The sequence below is a fragment of the Podarcis erhardii genome (genome assembly GCF_964252035.2).
Source record: "Podarcis erhardii genome assembly, chromosome: 3".
Lineage (NCBI taxonomy): Eukaryota > Metazoa > Chordata > Lepidosauria > Squamata > Lacertidae > Podarcis > Podarcis erhardii.
Window position 1 is genome coordinate 39,171,426 of NC_138507.1, and position 12,839 is coordinate 39,184,264.

The 12,839-nt window shown below is 41.3% G+C and overlaps 2 protein-coding genes across 7 annotated transcripts in view; both read right to left on the minus strand.

The window, feature by feature from the left end:
- COL12A1 (collagen type XII alpha 1 chain) overlaps positions 1-12,839 on the minus strand; it is a 113,280-nt gene that overhangs the window by 57,564 nt on the left and 42,877 nt on the right. For 4 of the 6 annotated variants that reach the window (XM_081856639.1, XM_081856640.1, XM_081856641.1 and 1 more), the window contains exons 17-27: positions 11,617-11,738; positions 7,905-8,054; positions 7,704-7,823; positions 6,776-6,940; positions 6,487-6,633; positions 5,502-5,644; positions 4,949-5,078; positions 3,814-3,959; positions 3,416-3,545; positions 1,842-1,981; positions 700-829 (exon numbers count right to left, since the gene is read on the minus strand). In XM_081856639.1, coding sequence (XP_081712765.1) covers positions 700-829; positions 1,842-1,981; positions 3,416-3,545; positions 3,814-3,959; positions 4,949-5,078; positions 5,502-5,644; positions 6,487-6,633; positions 6,776-6,940; positions 7,704-7,823; positions 7,905-8,054; positions 11,617-11,738 — 1,523 coding nt within the window. The remainder of the gene's footprint in view (positions 1-699; positions 830-1,841; positions 1,982-3,415; positions 3,546-3,813; positions 3,960-4,948; positions 5,079-5,501; positions 5,645-6,486; positions 6,634-6,775; positions 6,941-7,703; positions 7,824-7,904; positions 8,055-11,616; positions 11,739-12,839) is intronic. The other 2 variants (XM_081856643.1, XM_081856644.1) reach the window with 1 other exon arrangement.
- Positions 10,444-12,839, minus strand: part of TMEM30A (transmembrane protein 30A) — a 93,107-nt gene continuing 90,711 nt past the window's right edge. The window contains exon 7 of the mRNA XM_081857316.1: positions 10,444-10,459. The gene's annotated coding sequence lies outside the window, so the exon portion shown is untranslated. The remainder of the gene's footprint in view (positions 10,460-12,839) is intronic.

Sequence of the window (12,839 nt, forward strand, 5' to 3'; positions counted from 1 at the left end):
ACAAGGTGTCCTCCCACTGTTATGTGAGTCTGCCATGCCTGTGGGCAGTGGCATGAACTGGCAAATGAAAAAGGTGATCCTTTGCAGCTTTCTCCTTGAGAACCAAAGGCACTATTCACAACAATATACCTGAGGAAAACTGTACCAAAGACACTGTTTAGTCACCGCAGTGGGCGTTATGCCAATCATGATGCTGTGCCAGAGAGCTAATTAATCGCTTCTACAATGCAATTTCTGGCAGCATGCCTGATAGGAGCTATTGCCAGGGATGCTGTCTGGATTTCAATCCATGATCTCATGGGTGAATACAGTTCCTGTGTTAATGGCAGCATGCTTGTTACTGCCCAATTCGTGGTTGCTACATATACTGTAGAGGTGGGAGCTGCTGCTTCATCTTTTCATGTTTTCCTGCGGGCACCTCCCACCTAGGATGATGATTGGGAGAACAACCTAAGTCTCCTCATCTAGAGTCATTCCGGTCTAGGCCAAAAACTCAACATTTTAAACCCTACATTTCTTTAAGAAACTGACACAACTATGGAGAATTTTTGGTACTCCAGATGTTGCCAAACTACAATTCCTATCATCCTTGGCCATGCTTGCTGGGGCTGGTGGGAGTTCTAGTTTAGTGACATTTGGTGGGCCAAAGGTTTTCTGACCTGATCTAAGAAAACCTATTAAGCAATAGAGTTGACTTACAAGTGGTGCCTTCTGCAGCTACTGGCATAGACGGTCCTTCATCATATACTGCAACAAGCTCAACATTATAGAGTGTTTTTGAAAAAAGATCAGGGAGAACTGTGCTGGTCTGAGAGGGATCCACTTCCAACTAGACATAAATAAAATAGATTTATTAAAACGCTACTTTTCTCCTTACAACATCACTTTCATACTTTTGTTTTCTATGTGATAGACAGTTCAGGACTATCCTTACAAAGCTATTCCTGGTGGATAGATATCACTGACGACTTGTGGTGAACTTGGTACTAATCTGTTTTCAGTATTTACAAATGAACAGCATCAAAGTGTGTAAACCTGAATATATTTTCTTTTATCCTTCTCCATGATCTAGGACCATCATCCCTAGTGGCTGAAGCTAACAGGAGTTATTGTCCGAAAACATATGGAGGGACCAAGCTGGGGAAGGCCGCTATAAGGACAAAGCCCTGAACTTTTCACAGCCTTCAATTTAATGAGTGCTCGTGATGGTGCTTTTTGCCAAGCTGTTTCACCAGTCTTGCTGTGGTACAATATTCACAGCCGTTCAGTCCTGTACAGTGGTACCTCTGGTTACGTACTTAATTCGTTCTGGAAGTCTGTTCTTAACCTGAAACTGTTCTTAACCTGAAGCACCACTTTAGCTAATGGGGCCTCCCACTGCTGCTGCACTGCCGCCGCATGATTTCTGTTCTCATCCTGAAGCAAAGTTCTTAACCCGAGGTACTATTTCTGGGTTAGCGGAGTCTGTAACCTGAAGTGTATGTAACCCAAGGTACCACTGTATCCTCATACTGGCTTGCTTCACATAGCTTTTTTCTATATTCCTTGGTCACTTTTTATTTTATTTTTTAAATATTCATTTTGCAAGCAAAGTACACATGCTAGCCATTGTCACTCTTTTACCACTTGTATCTATAACATAAGAATCCTGTGGCTTAGCAATGCAAACTTCTAAGAGAAGAACAATCCAAACCAAAGGATCTAAATTTGTTTAAGAGGGGAAATAATTTTACGTATCAGGAACTCAGGCATCTGATTGCTCCTTAATAACACTGCTGCAAGTGGTCATGCTGTAATACTCCACTTAAGCTATCTTCACATATTAGCTAAAATTCACCTACCTCTTTCACGTCATCTTCCCCAGCTGCTTTGTATCTCAATATGTATTTCCGAACTTTCCCTGGAGCACGTTCCCAAATGACTCTCATGCTGCTGTGAGTAATATCTCTTACCATTAGGCTTTTTGCTCCACTTAAAGGTACTGTCGAATAATCAGACATACCGGCAAGAATATTAAATGCCATCCCCCAAACAGGTTTATATTTTGGCAAATATTTATCTTTAAATCTCCTAGTCCATGTAACTTTTACATTCATATTAAAAAATTAATTGAAGTGAGAATGCCACCTTTCAAACAGATTTTACAAGTTATTGAAACAACATGTAAACCAGAAAAACATGCTTATGGGAGGTAAAAATGGGCAAGTATATATACACAATAAGAAATGGTTATTCTAATAAAAACCTTCAATTCTCCAGAGGAGGGGGGGGAAACTATCATCTATTCCTAATACGCCTTATGCCTGTGCTATATGAACAGCCATATCTAAAGGCTTCCCATGGAGAATAACATGATATGTGCCTTTTTCAGAACATCTTTGGAATTGTTTTTTAGCAGCCAAATTTCAAGCACTGTATGGGTACAGTAGCACTATCACATTTTATGTATTAGTGGAAGGGTTTAGTGACAATAATCCAAGCCCCTAGAATGTGTCTAAATAACTGAGTAATGGTATGACTATGCAGTGGTGGAGCTTCATGCTCCGGCACCGGGGGGGGGGGGCGGAGAGCAGGAGGGGCTGGGGCTGGCATGCATCCTGGGGGTGTGACAAGCATCCTGGGGGCATGGCATGTCGCCTGCGGGGGCGTGGTGCCCAGTGCAGGTGGGGGAGTAGCCGCAATGGCACCCCACCGGGATCGCGCTGCCATGGCAATGTGCTCCCACCGCACTCCTGTTCCTCCACCAGTGTAACTATGTACAGGCAACACCTCACTTACCCAGGGGTAATGTTTAGGCCCTCCACATCCATAAGTGAAATGTGCATAAGTGGGGAGAACCCTGTAGAGTCCTCATGGCTCATGAGGAGACCCTCCCCAGAGCCCAACAAGGACATCCTCTTTGGGCTCTGTTGGGCTCCTTATGAGTCAGAGGAACAGCAGGGCTTTGTTGAGAGTGCTGACCCTCCCCGCCTAACAAATGAGGTGCAGCAAAGCAGCTCTCTCCTGCATGTCAGTTTTTAGGTGGGGAGCCTCAACAAAGCGCTGCTGCTCCTCCAGCTCATGAGCAGACCCTCCCCAGAGGACATCCTCATTGGGCTCCAGGGAGGGCCCCTCATGAGCTGGAGGGGACTGCTGAGCCTCCCCTCCTAATGGCTAGTGAACAGGAAAGTGGCTGTTGCTGTTCCTGCTGCGCTACCCCACAAGTCAGCTATTAGGCAGGGACACTCAGCAAGCAGCCTCAACAAAGTCATGCGGCACATCCAGTTCATGAGAGCTGTGCATGCACACGGTCATGCATAAGTGGCAAGTGAGAAGTTGCCTGTACACAAATCACAGTATACATTTAATATACTGAAGCATGGCATTACTAAACCAAGAGGAGGTAAATATAAAACAAGCAAGATATTATTCCTACAGGTGACTTCCTGAGTGGTGAGTGGATCACTGATGAGGTCACCAAAAGCTGAATGAATTGTTAAAGTGTATTCAGTGTTGGGAATCAGGTCAAGCAGCTGTACATCATTCACTGATGCTCCAACACGCATCTGGAAAAAGAGAAAAAGAAACAAGGAAGTTTAGAAGAAGCCACTAGAAAGAAAAATAAAATGCTTGGTCCTTTACATTGTTTTTTAAAAAAATCAGCTTCCATGTTTAATAATGTATTTACAACTTCCTGGCTCATATATAACTTTCCAATCAAGCTGCTTTATTTTATAATCTATGCACACAACAAATAAATGTCTCACTGCTTTGGCATATAGAAGCAAATTCAGGTTCTCTCTGTCTGTCTCTCTTTCTTAAATTTGTTCTTACCTGTTTCTCTGTTGCTGGTATTGTGGCATTGACAGGTTCATACAGCAGCACATAGCCAGTAGCTCCACTGACAGGTTCCCATCGCACACGCATTGTTGTTGAGGTGATGTCATATGCATTCAAGTTTCTGACTGAAGGGATTGGCACTGCATAACCATAAATGTGATTCACATCAGTTATTTGTGTCCATAAACATATTTTACGTCTTCGTTTTTGAAAACATGCTTGAACTTTCAGCTTTCAGATGGGGAGTAGCTTTTAGTTATTGTATTCTTTTTGCAGTAAACCAGGCCCGCACAACTTATAACCAACTAGTTTGAACACAGCCCACCAGCTGTACATACTGACCCAACAGGGCTTAAGAAACCTCCTGTTTTTGCAGTCTCCCAGGGTTTGTAAGAAAAGGGGAGATGTTAGGTACTTGGCAGGTTCTGATGCATAGCTAATAGTCTGAACTTAGTTTAGTGGGTCACAAACTGTACATGACTTTCAGTGAACAGTGTTTTAATCCTATGAGAGCATAATACACATAACTGTCCGGGATAGTTTCTCTCATCTGTTCTGGACTTAATCTACACAGCCACAATCCCAAATTGGTAAATCTGAAATGTATATTGACAAAGCTGAATCACACTCTCAGGGTCACCCAGCTTGATTGGCACTCATCCTTTTCATAACTCTACCCTCTGGACTGAAGAACCAAAAGTCTCCTGTCATATTGCTTATAATATCATAGAATATTAAATACCCAATGTTCTCTTTCTCATCTTAGGTTCATTCTTCAATATACGTTTAAAGTAGTGTCATACCACTTTAATCAGTCATGGCTCCCCCCCCCCAAAGAATCCTGGGGACAGTACTTTGTTAAGGGTGCTGAGACTTGTTAGGAGACCCCCTATTCCCCTCACAGAGCTACAGTTCCCAGAGTGAATCATTTTGTTGTTCAGTAAGGTAATGTCTATCTACAAGGAGGTTGCAATTTTAAAAAAATATCCATAGAGGTTTTTTATATGCTTGGAGTTCTCATCTCCACTCCATATTCCCACAAACATTCTATGCAGAACTTTGTTTTAAAAACAGTTTGGAAATTTTATGAATTATCACATATCTTAATTGAATTTGAATTGACACTTACAAGTCGTATCAACGCCCTCTAGAGGTACGCTACTGGTACCTTCTACCACAGAATATACATTCACAACATACTTTGTTTCGGGCTTGAGGCCAGTCAGAACTGTAGTCGTCTCTGAACGACTTACAAAGACCTGCATGAAAACAAGAAATGGGAGACATAATTGTGCATAAATCTATCTACTGCTATTTCTGCTCTTGGCCCTGATAGAACAAAAACAACTTCTAGTAAAGACACTCACACAGGACATTCACTGCCTTGACTAGTTCCAATTTAAAAGAGGTAGAGCTGGGTATCATCTGCATACTGGTGAACACCCAGTCCAAACGCCCCCCCCCCGATGATCTCTCCCAGTAGCTTCATATAGATATTGAAAAGCATGGGGGAGAAAACAGAGCCCTGAGGCACCCCACAAGTGAGAGCCCAGGGGTCTGAACATTCATCCCCCAGCACTACTTTCTGGACATGGTCCAGGAGGAGGGAGCGGAGCCACCGCAAAATCAGTGGCATACACAAACATAAATAAAAATAATAAAATTGGATGTCCAGTGCTGACCTCTTTTCGTGGGCCTCCATCTGCAGGATAATATTCAACCCTGTATCTATCAACGCTCTCAGTAGGTGGTGTCCATGATACTCTGAAGGAATAAGGTGTCTCCTCAGAGGTTCTTAGATTGGTTGGTGGTAGTGCCAAATCAGCTGTGATGCAAAAAAAAAAGGAACAATACTATAAAATCTTCATTAGGAGGGATACCAAAGAAGGAAATGCAAAACAATAATAAACGTCAACTCAACTTGTTTTTACTTAAGTATTGGATCTATTTACTTACTGAACTGAAATGTATATGATTCATATGCATAAAATAATTTATAGTAAAATCTGATGCATTCTTTAATCTGTGGTAATCACACTTGAGATGTTATGGCAAACCTAAGTCCATGCACTGAGAAGCTGCAGCCAGTAAAAACTTCAGAGCAAAAAAACCAATTGATGTGCAAAAATCACAAATGACATGCTGAGGGCATGTTATTTCATATATTTGTTTCTGTGCAGGACTTGTTGTAACATTTGAATTTGCCCTTTTATCTTGTTAAATAATATGTCAACAGATGCTCATGTGTATCTCTGTCTTAAAACGGCTATAGAATATATTTTCCTCCCAAGGAACTTTTCTCTTATTACTCTGTGATGGAGTCACCAGTGTAGTAAAACTCCTTCCTGGACTGTGAAACTAAACATTGGCGACTTGGGTCATGTGGGAGAAGTCCATCCTATGACTTGTTCTCACTCAGCATTTCCCCATTCACAGAAAATGTGGTAATGCTGGCATGTGTGAAGGGCTGCCACACTGCTGCTTCTCACATGATCCAGAGCTTCAGATGCTACCTGAGAGCTCAGAAAGCAGATGGGCTTTAACAGCTAGCACACCATGGGAGTAATGCAAAAACAAAGTTCCAAGTAAGTAATTTAGGAAAAATTCAGCAGGCATGATATAAAAGGTAAAAAGAAGTTGAAAATGAAACTAGAAAGAGAAACATACCTGGACCTCTTACACTATTGCATAAATTATTAGTGAGGTCATCAATAATCGTAACAAGGAGGCCGAAATCTCCAACATTGTAAACATGAATGTTATCAGGGTCTGTTGCGATCTGCTTCAGTTCATTTTCATCAGCATTTTTGATACCTTAAAAAGGTCACAAAAATAAAACAGTTTAAAATAACCTAGGCATGTTTATTAGACTGTTTCCCAATTCATATAAAGGAGAATGAGTGATTTAGTTTTCCAACCAACTTCTATATTTCCCACCTCTCCACATAATACTCACCAACAGCATACAGCTCCACTCCCAAATCTCTCAGTGACTGAGATGGCACAACTATATCATCTTGTGATTTGCCGTCTGTGATGAGGACACCAATTTTGCGAGCTCCAGGCCTCATGCCAGCTTCTATCTTAAAGTTGTTGTTTAAGATGAATTTCAAAGCATCTCCTGAAATCACAGCACACACAGGTACCCATTATTCATTAGCCATAGATTCCAGCATAGAGGGTAGACGTCACTAAAGTAGGATAGGTACTTTCATTAAGAGACACATAAGCTTTGCCCTAAGTACTTACTTCATTCCAGCTGTTACGGTTACCACTCATAGGTAAAGGACCCCTGGACGGTTAAGTCCAGTTAAACTTGACTATAGGGTGTGGTGCTCATCTCGCTTCAGGCTGAGGGAGCCAGCGTTTGTCCTCAGCTTTCTGAGTCATGTGGCCAGCATGACATTGCACTTCTGGTGTAATGAGACACTGTGACGAGTGTCGGAGCACACAGAAACATTGTTTACTTTCCTGCAGCAGTGGTACCTATTTATCTACTTGCACTGGCGAGACAACTTTCTGCCTGGTAACCATAGACTACCCTCTTAGTTTGGAGATCACTTATACAGAGTAAGATTATGCAGTGATGCTCCCTGTGAGATATCTGTAACACAGACTTTGTTGTTGTTGTTCCTTAAGGGCTACTATAAGGGACTGAAGGTCTTGGCTGAGGAAATTGGGGAAGCGTTGTGAAGAGATTCTGTGGAGTGTTGTTTGAAGAGACTGAGTGGAAGAAGATAAACAGAGGAGATTAAAGAAACACTTCTTTGTCCACTCTATAAAGTCAGTATAATATATTCAAAACAAAAAATCTTTTCAGACCATATAACATTGTATTAATTTCCCCAGTGTACCTTATGATGAATTCAGCAACAGAATGTTACCTGTGAGGGTGTTCCCTCCTTTATAAGGCAAGTTGGCAACAGCCTCCATCAAACTCTGTTTGGTTTTGTGTGCATTGAGGTTCCATTCTGTTCTAGGAGATCCACTATACTGTGCAAGAGCTGGGAGAGAAATATAACTTAGTTGCAAAAGGTTCCAAAACAGCAATACCCCCAAATTATTTCAGGACATTCAAGGCTTACCAATCTGCACTTTGTCAGGACCAATGTCAAAAACTTCAACAATGCGACCAATGAAGCTTCTGATTGTTTTAAAATTTTGCCGACCAATGCTCCACGAGCCATCCACCAGCAACACAATATCTGCTTCTACTTTGGTTTTGCATTCCAGGCCTGTCACAGCAATCAAAATACAAGTGTGTTAGTTGCACCAAACGAACAGCTGTTTTCTATCCTATCCTCTTTTACATTGTCCAGCATGCATGGCTTAAGTAACTGACTAGTGTTCTTCTATATAAATTGGAACTTAAAGTCGTTAGGAGCATTCCATAGTGCTACCAATAACACTTCCGAGATTATGTATTATTAATATTTGCTTTAAAAGGTGTGCTGTGAAGCATATTCTGTTGAGCACTTCCCGTAACATTGACATGATCTATTAGAATATTACTTAACCTGGGCCCAAGGGCAGGGAGAATCAACACAGCTAAATTATTGAACAACTAAATAAACTTAAGTTAGGTAGCCAATGACAATGACTACTTCAAAATTGCACATCTTCTCCAGTTAAATATGTGTGAGCATTGATAAAATCTGAGGAGTGTTAAACAAGAATCTTTAGAAATTAGTCCATATGCTTAATATGTGGATATAAATGATAAAATTAATTTTATACTGTTTTGTGGTCTGTTAATGAAGATGGTGCAGACTTTTACACATTTAACACAACAAGAGAAAGAACACAACACATATAAGATACAGAAACACACAAAAACACAAAAGAATCAGAAGTGACAAAAACAAACATTTATACGAAGTTTTAAATGCTTCAGAGAGAAAGTAAATAAAATGTTGGGGACTGTTCACTTGTAGGATAAAAATAAGAACTGCTTTCTACATGCTGAAAATCACATTGTGTTTATACAAAGCAGAAAGACACAGGGGTTTAAAATATGATCCTTTCATTAGCCGTTTGAATGGGTGTATGTGTGCTCTTCCTCCTTTTTTCCTCTGGAGATCATGTTACCAGCAGCAAAACCTTCTGGCTTCATGCCATCATAGCTTCTGGTCTTTACATGGAAGAAATCCCATTGAGTAAAATCAGGCACACTCATCAGAGTGATTTCATCTATGTTCCACATAATTGATCCAAAACTGTAGATTCATGAATAGAACTATTCCAGGTACCTGAGGATTTAAAAGCATGATCCTCTTCTGCATAGAAAATACAACACTAGTCTTTAATCAACACAATCATAAATCATGAAATAGGGTATATATTAAAGTTCATGCACTTGCTAACAATGTTCAGGATTCAAAGAGCCTTGTGTGAGAGGAGGGGACCAGAAAAGCCCTGATAATTGTGAATGCAAAGCAACACACATGGTTGTCTAGAGTCTGGCCTTAATTTTAAACATTGGAAATATCAATGCCATCAAATCTTTTGTAAATTTAGTCTCCAACCAGAAAGCCATGGCAGAAAGTCTATATGTTTTAATGCAGAATATGGATTTTTATGAGCACAATTTTCCATAAAGGCTGCCACTTCACCTCCTTTATTTAAGAAAGAAAGAAAGAAAAGCATTTTAGGTTGTAGGGAATAACTGCAGGAATAAAGGGAAATTGCAATGATATAAACGGGGTATTATCCTGCCAACATTAGGAACTTTTTAAGGTGCACTTATTTCAATGGGAGAGAGTTAAGTATGGGTAGTGCTCAATTACATTTTACTCAAAGCGGACCCACTGAGATTGACGTAAGTCATGTTCATTCATTCCAATTAGCCTACTCTAAGTAAAACTTAGTCAAATAGAAGCCCATGTGCTTAACTGTCCCCTAAGAATAAATGAGACTGAAAAATACCTAATTTTAGCCAGACTGTACTTACTGAGTTGGATCCAAGGGTTCCCTGCTGTGAAGGATGGACTTTTCCATCCTCAAAAGTATTCTTTCCTCCATAAGAATGGAACACAGTATAACTCAGTATAAGTGACTTCAGTGGAATTATTTTATAGTGCTGCACTGAACTCTGCATTTCTTTCACTCCCTTCAAAGGAGGAATTCATTTTTCTGCCTCTCTTGCAGGGAGCAAGAGAACTTTGCAAAAAAATAAAATAAATCATAGGATGGAGGTGAGGACTGCATTTAGCTTATCATGTCAGTCAAGTGGCCAATGGGTGTTATCTGTTGTGAAGTTTCAGAACACTGCTCATTTTCTATATGGAGGAGTTAACTACTACAGTGGTACCTCGGGTTACATATGCTTCAAGTTACATACGCTTCAGGTTACAGACTCTGCTAACCCAGAAATAGTACAGTGGTACCTCTAGAAACGAACAGGATCTGTTCCGGAGCCCCGTTCGCATCTAGAAGTAAACGTAAGTAGCGACGGCACGTCTGCACACACACGCGTTGCTTTTCGTCACTTCTGCGCATGCACGTGACATCATTTTGAGCATCTGCACATGCACAAGTGGCAAAACCTGGAAGTAACGCGCTCCGTTACTTCCGGGTTGCCGAGGAGCGCAACTTGAACGCGCTCAACTCGAAGCGTATTCAACCCAAGGTATGACTGTACCTTGGGTTAAGAACTTTACTTCAGGATGATAAATTATACTCCAGCAGTGCAGCAGCAGCAGGAGGCCCCATTAGTTAAAGTGGTGCTTCAGGTTAAGAACAGTTTCAGGTAAAGAATGGACCTCCAGAACGAATTAAGTACTTAACCCAAGGTACCACTGTATTTCCCATTTCACTTGCAGCATTATATACCTCCCGACAGTGTTTCAGTTTTGGCCAGTGAACTATTGCACAGTGAATTATATGTACACTTACTCAGAAGCTGCACTGTGTGCACTGGGGCTTACTCCATAGTAAATGTATTTAAGATTGCACTATCAAGCAGAAACAGTGCAGAAACAGTCCTAGATCCAAAGAACTGAAGAAAGTAATTCCAGATGTCCATGTTTGCTTGGAGTTTTTCAAACACTTGCCATAGAGTAAACCTCTTGAAAATTTGGGGAATGTTCAAACATAGTATGTTATTCACCACAGGGATCAAAGAAAAATGTTTTTAAAAATTCAATGGGTGAAGTCATTGGACACATATAAAATAGCTGTTCAGATCCTGGCCAAATTTTATTCACCCTAAATCAGGCATAGGGCAAACTCGGCCCTCCAGATGTTTTGGGACTACAACTCCCATCATCCCTGACCACTGGCCCTGTTAGCTAGGGATGATGGGAGTTGTATTCCCAAAACATCTGGAGGGCCGAGTTTGCCTATGCCTGCCCTAAATTCTTTGAAAGGTTTCAAAATCCTTCCTACAGCATTTTCTAATTTCCAGAGAAAGGAGAGTGGTGGCACCATATGGGCTGTTTATTGACTCCATATAGTGCTGTGTGGTGTGTGTGTATCGTGTATTTGACAATGCATGAGTAACTGTATAAGTCTGCATAGCTATAAAGTGAAATGGGGCAATGATCATTTAAGTCTTCACAAACAAGAGAGCCTTTTCATAAAGATGGACACTAACGGAGAGGGAAGTTATCTTTAAAAATGGTCACTAAAGACCAAGGAGTGGTCTTCATGAAAAGCAGCCTTTTCTTTTTGCAATTACTCCTGCAAGTAAATAACTGTATCAGTTAATTATGTTCACTTTACCAGTTTTATAAAAGTAAAGATCTACAGCTAGAATATCCAAATAAGAAACGGGCTTCTCATTAAAACCATATTTACCTTCAGGTAAAAAGGGCACCTCAGCAGTATCTGAAAGGGTAGTCATTTCTTCTCCAATCAGTGGTGCACTTTCACCTCCTTCAAACATTCCAAAAACATTGACTTTGTAGGAAGTGCCTGCCCTGTGTGATTTAAATGTATATATGAAGCAAATTAGACTGTTAATGGATGGGTCACTTTGACATCTTTATAGATTTATTCACTCTGTTTTTAATCCTGCCATTTCTCAAAGGAGCTCAGGGCAGAATACATGGCTCTCTCCCCACTGATTTTATCCTAAGAAGGATATGAGGTCGGTTAGGCTGGCCCAGCAAGATCTTCAAAAAAGCTTTGTGGCCAAGTGTAGATTGGAACCTGGGTCTTCTTGATCAGAGTTCATAAACACTAACCACTAAAGTACGATGATTCTCCCTGTCATGGCTTTTTAAGGCAGGGTAAGTCTTTAGGAGCTGAAATCTAAAGCTTTCTTTTTCACAGGGAACTCACAGGAACTCCTTTCCGGCACCTCTCAGGTGAGCGCCATTGCCATTCTAAGAGAACAAGGGAGGTGTTCATTGTGCGTTCTGGCACCTCTTTTTCTAGAAAAATGGCACTGAGCAAAAAACTATTACTGAAGCAAGAGATTGGTCCTTAAACTGAATATCTATAGCTGTATCTCCTAGCTTTGAGCCAAGCTTGACCATCAAGACAGCTAACAACTACTACTGTTATGTTTCTAAGGGGTTGCTCAGGAGCAAGCAGGCAAATATCTCCCTACTTGGCTGTGAAGACATGGCTTCGCTGCCAAAATAAACTTTATCAGTCTGGAGCGTCACTCTCCCATGGCTGACTCAATCTCTGGCAGAATCCATGAGTGGGCGGTTCTTAAACTTTCTCCAGCAAAGCAGTTCCTTGACGCCCAGTCTGCACCTTCCCTCTCTGCGCGAATGCTTTCTGCGCAAAGAGGGCGTGGGCAGCGGAGGGCCCCTTCCCTCCCCGCTTCTCCCAGGCAAGGAGTCCTGGGACCGCCTCGCCACTTCCGACTCTCCACTGGAGCTGCATTTATTCTCTTCCGTTGAAGAGGAGCTACTTCCCACGATCCCTGGAGGCTCTCTATAATCCATCTGGCTTTTGCTCTCCCCCTCCTGCCCTGATGGCAGTTCCCTGACAACTACAGACCCAGCAGAAGGGTTTTACAAGCTTTCTTGAGGGTCATATTTTAATTCATTTATTTGAATAGTATA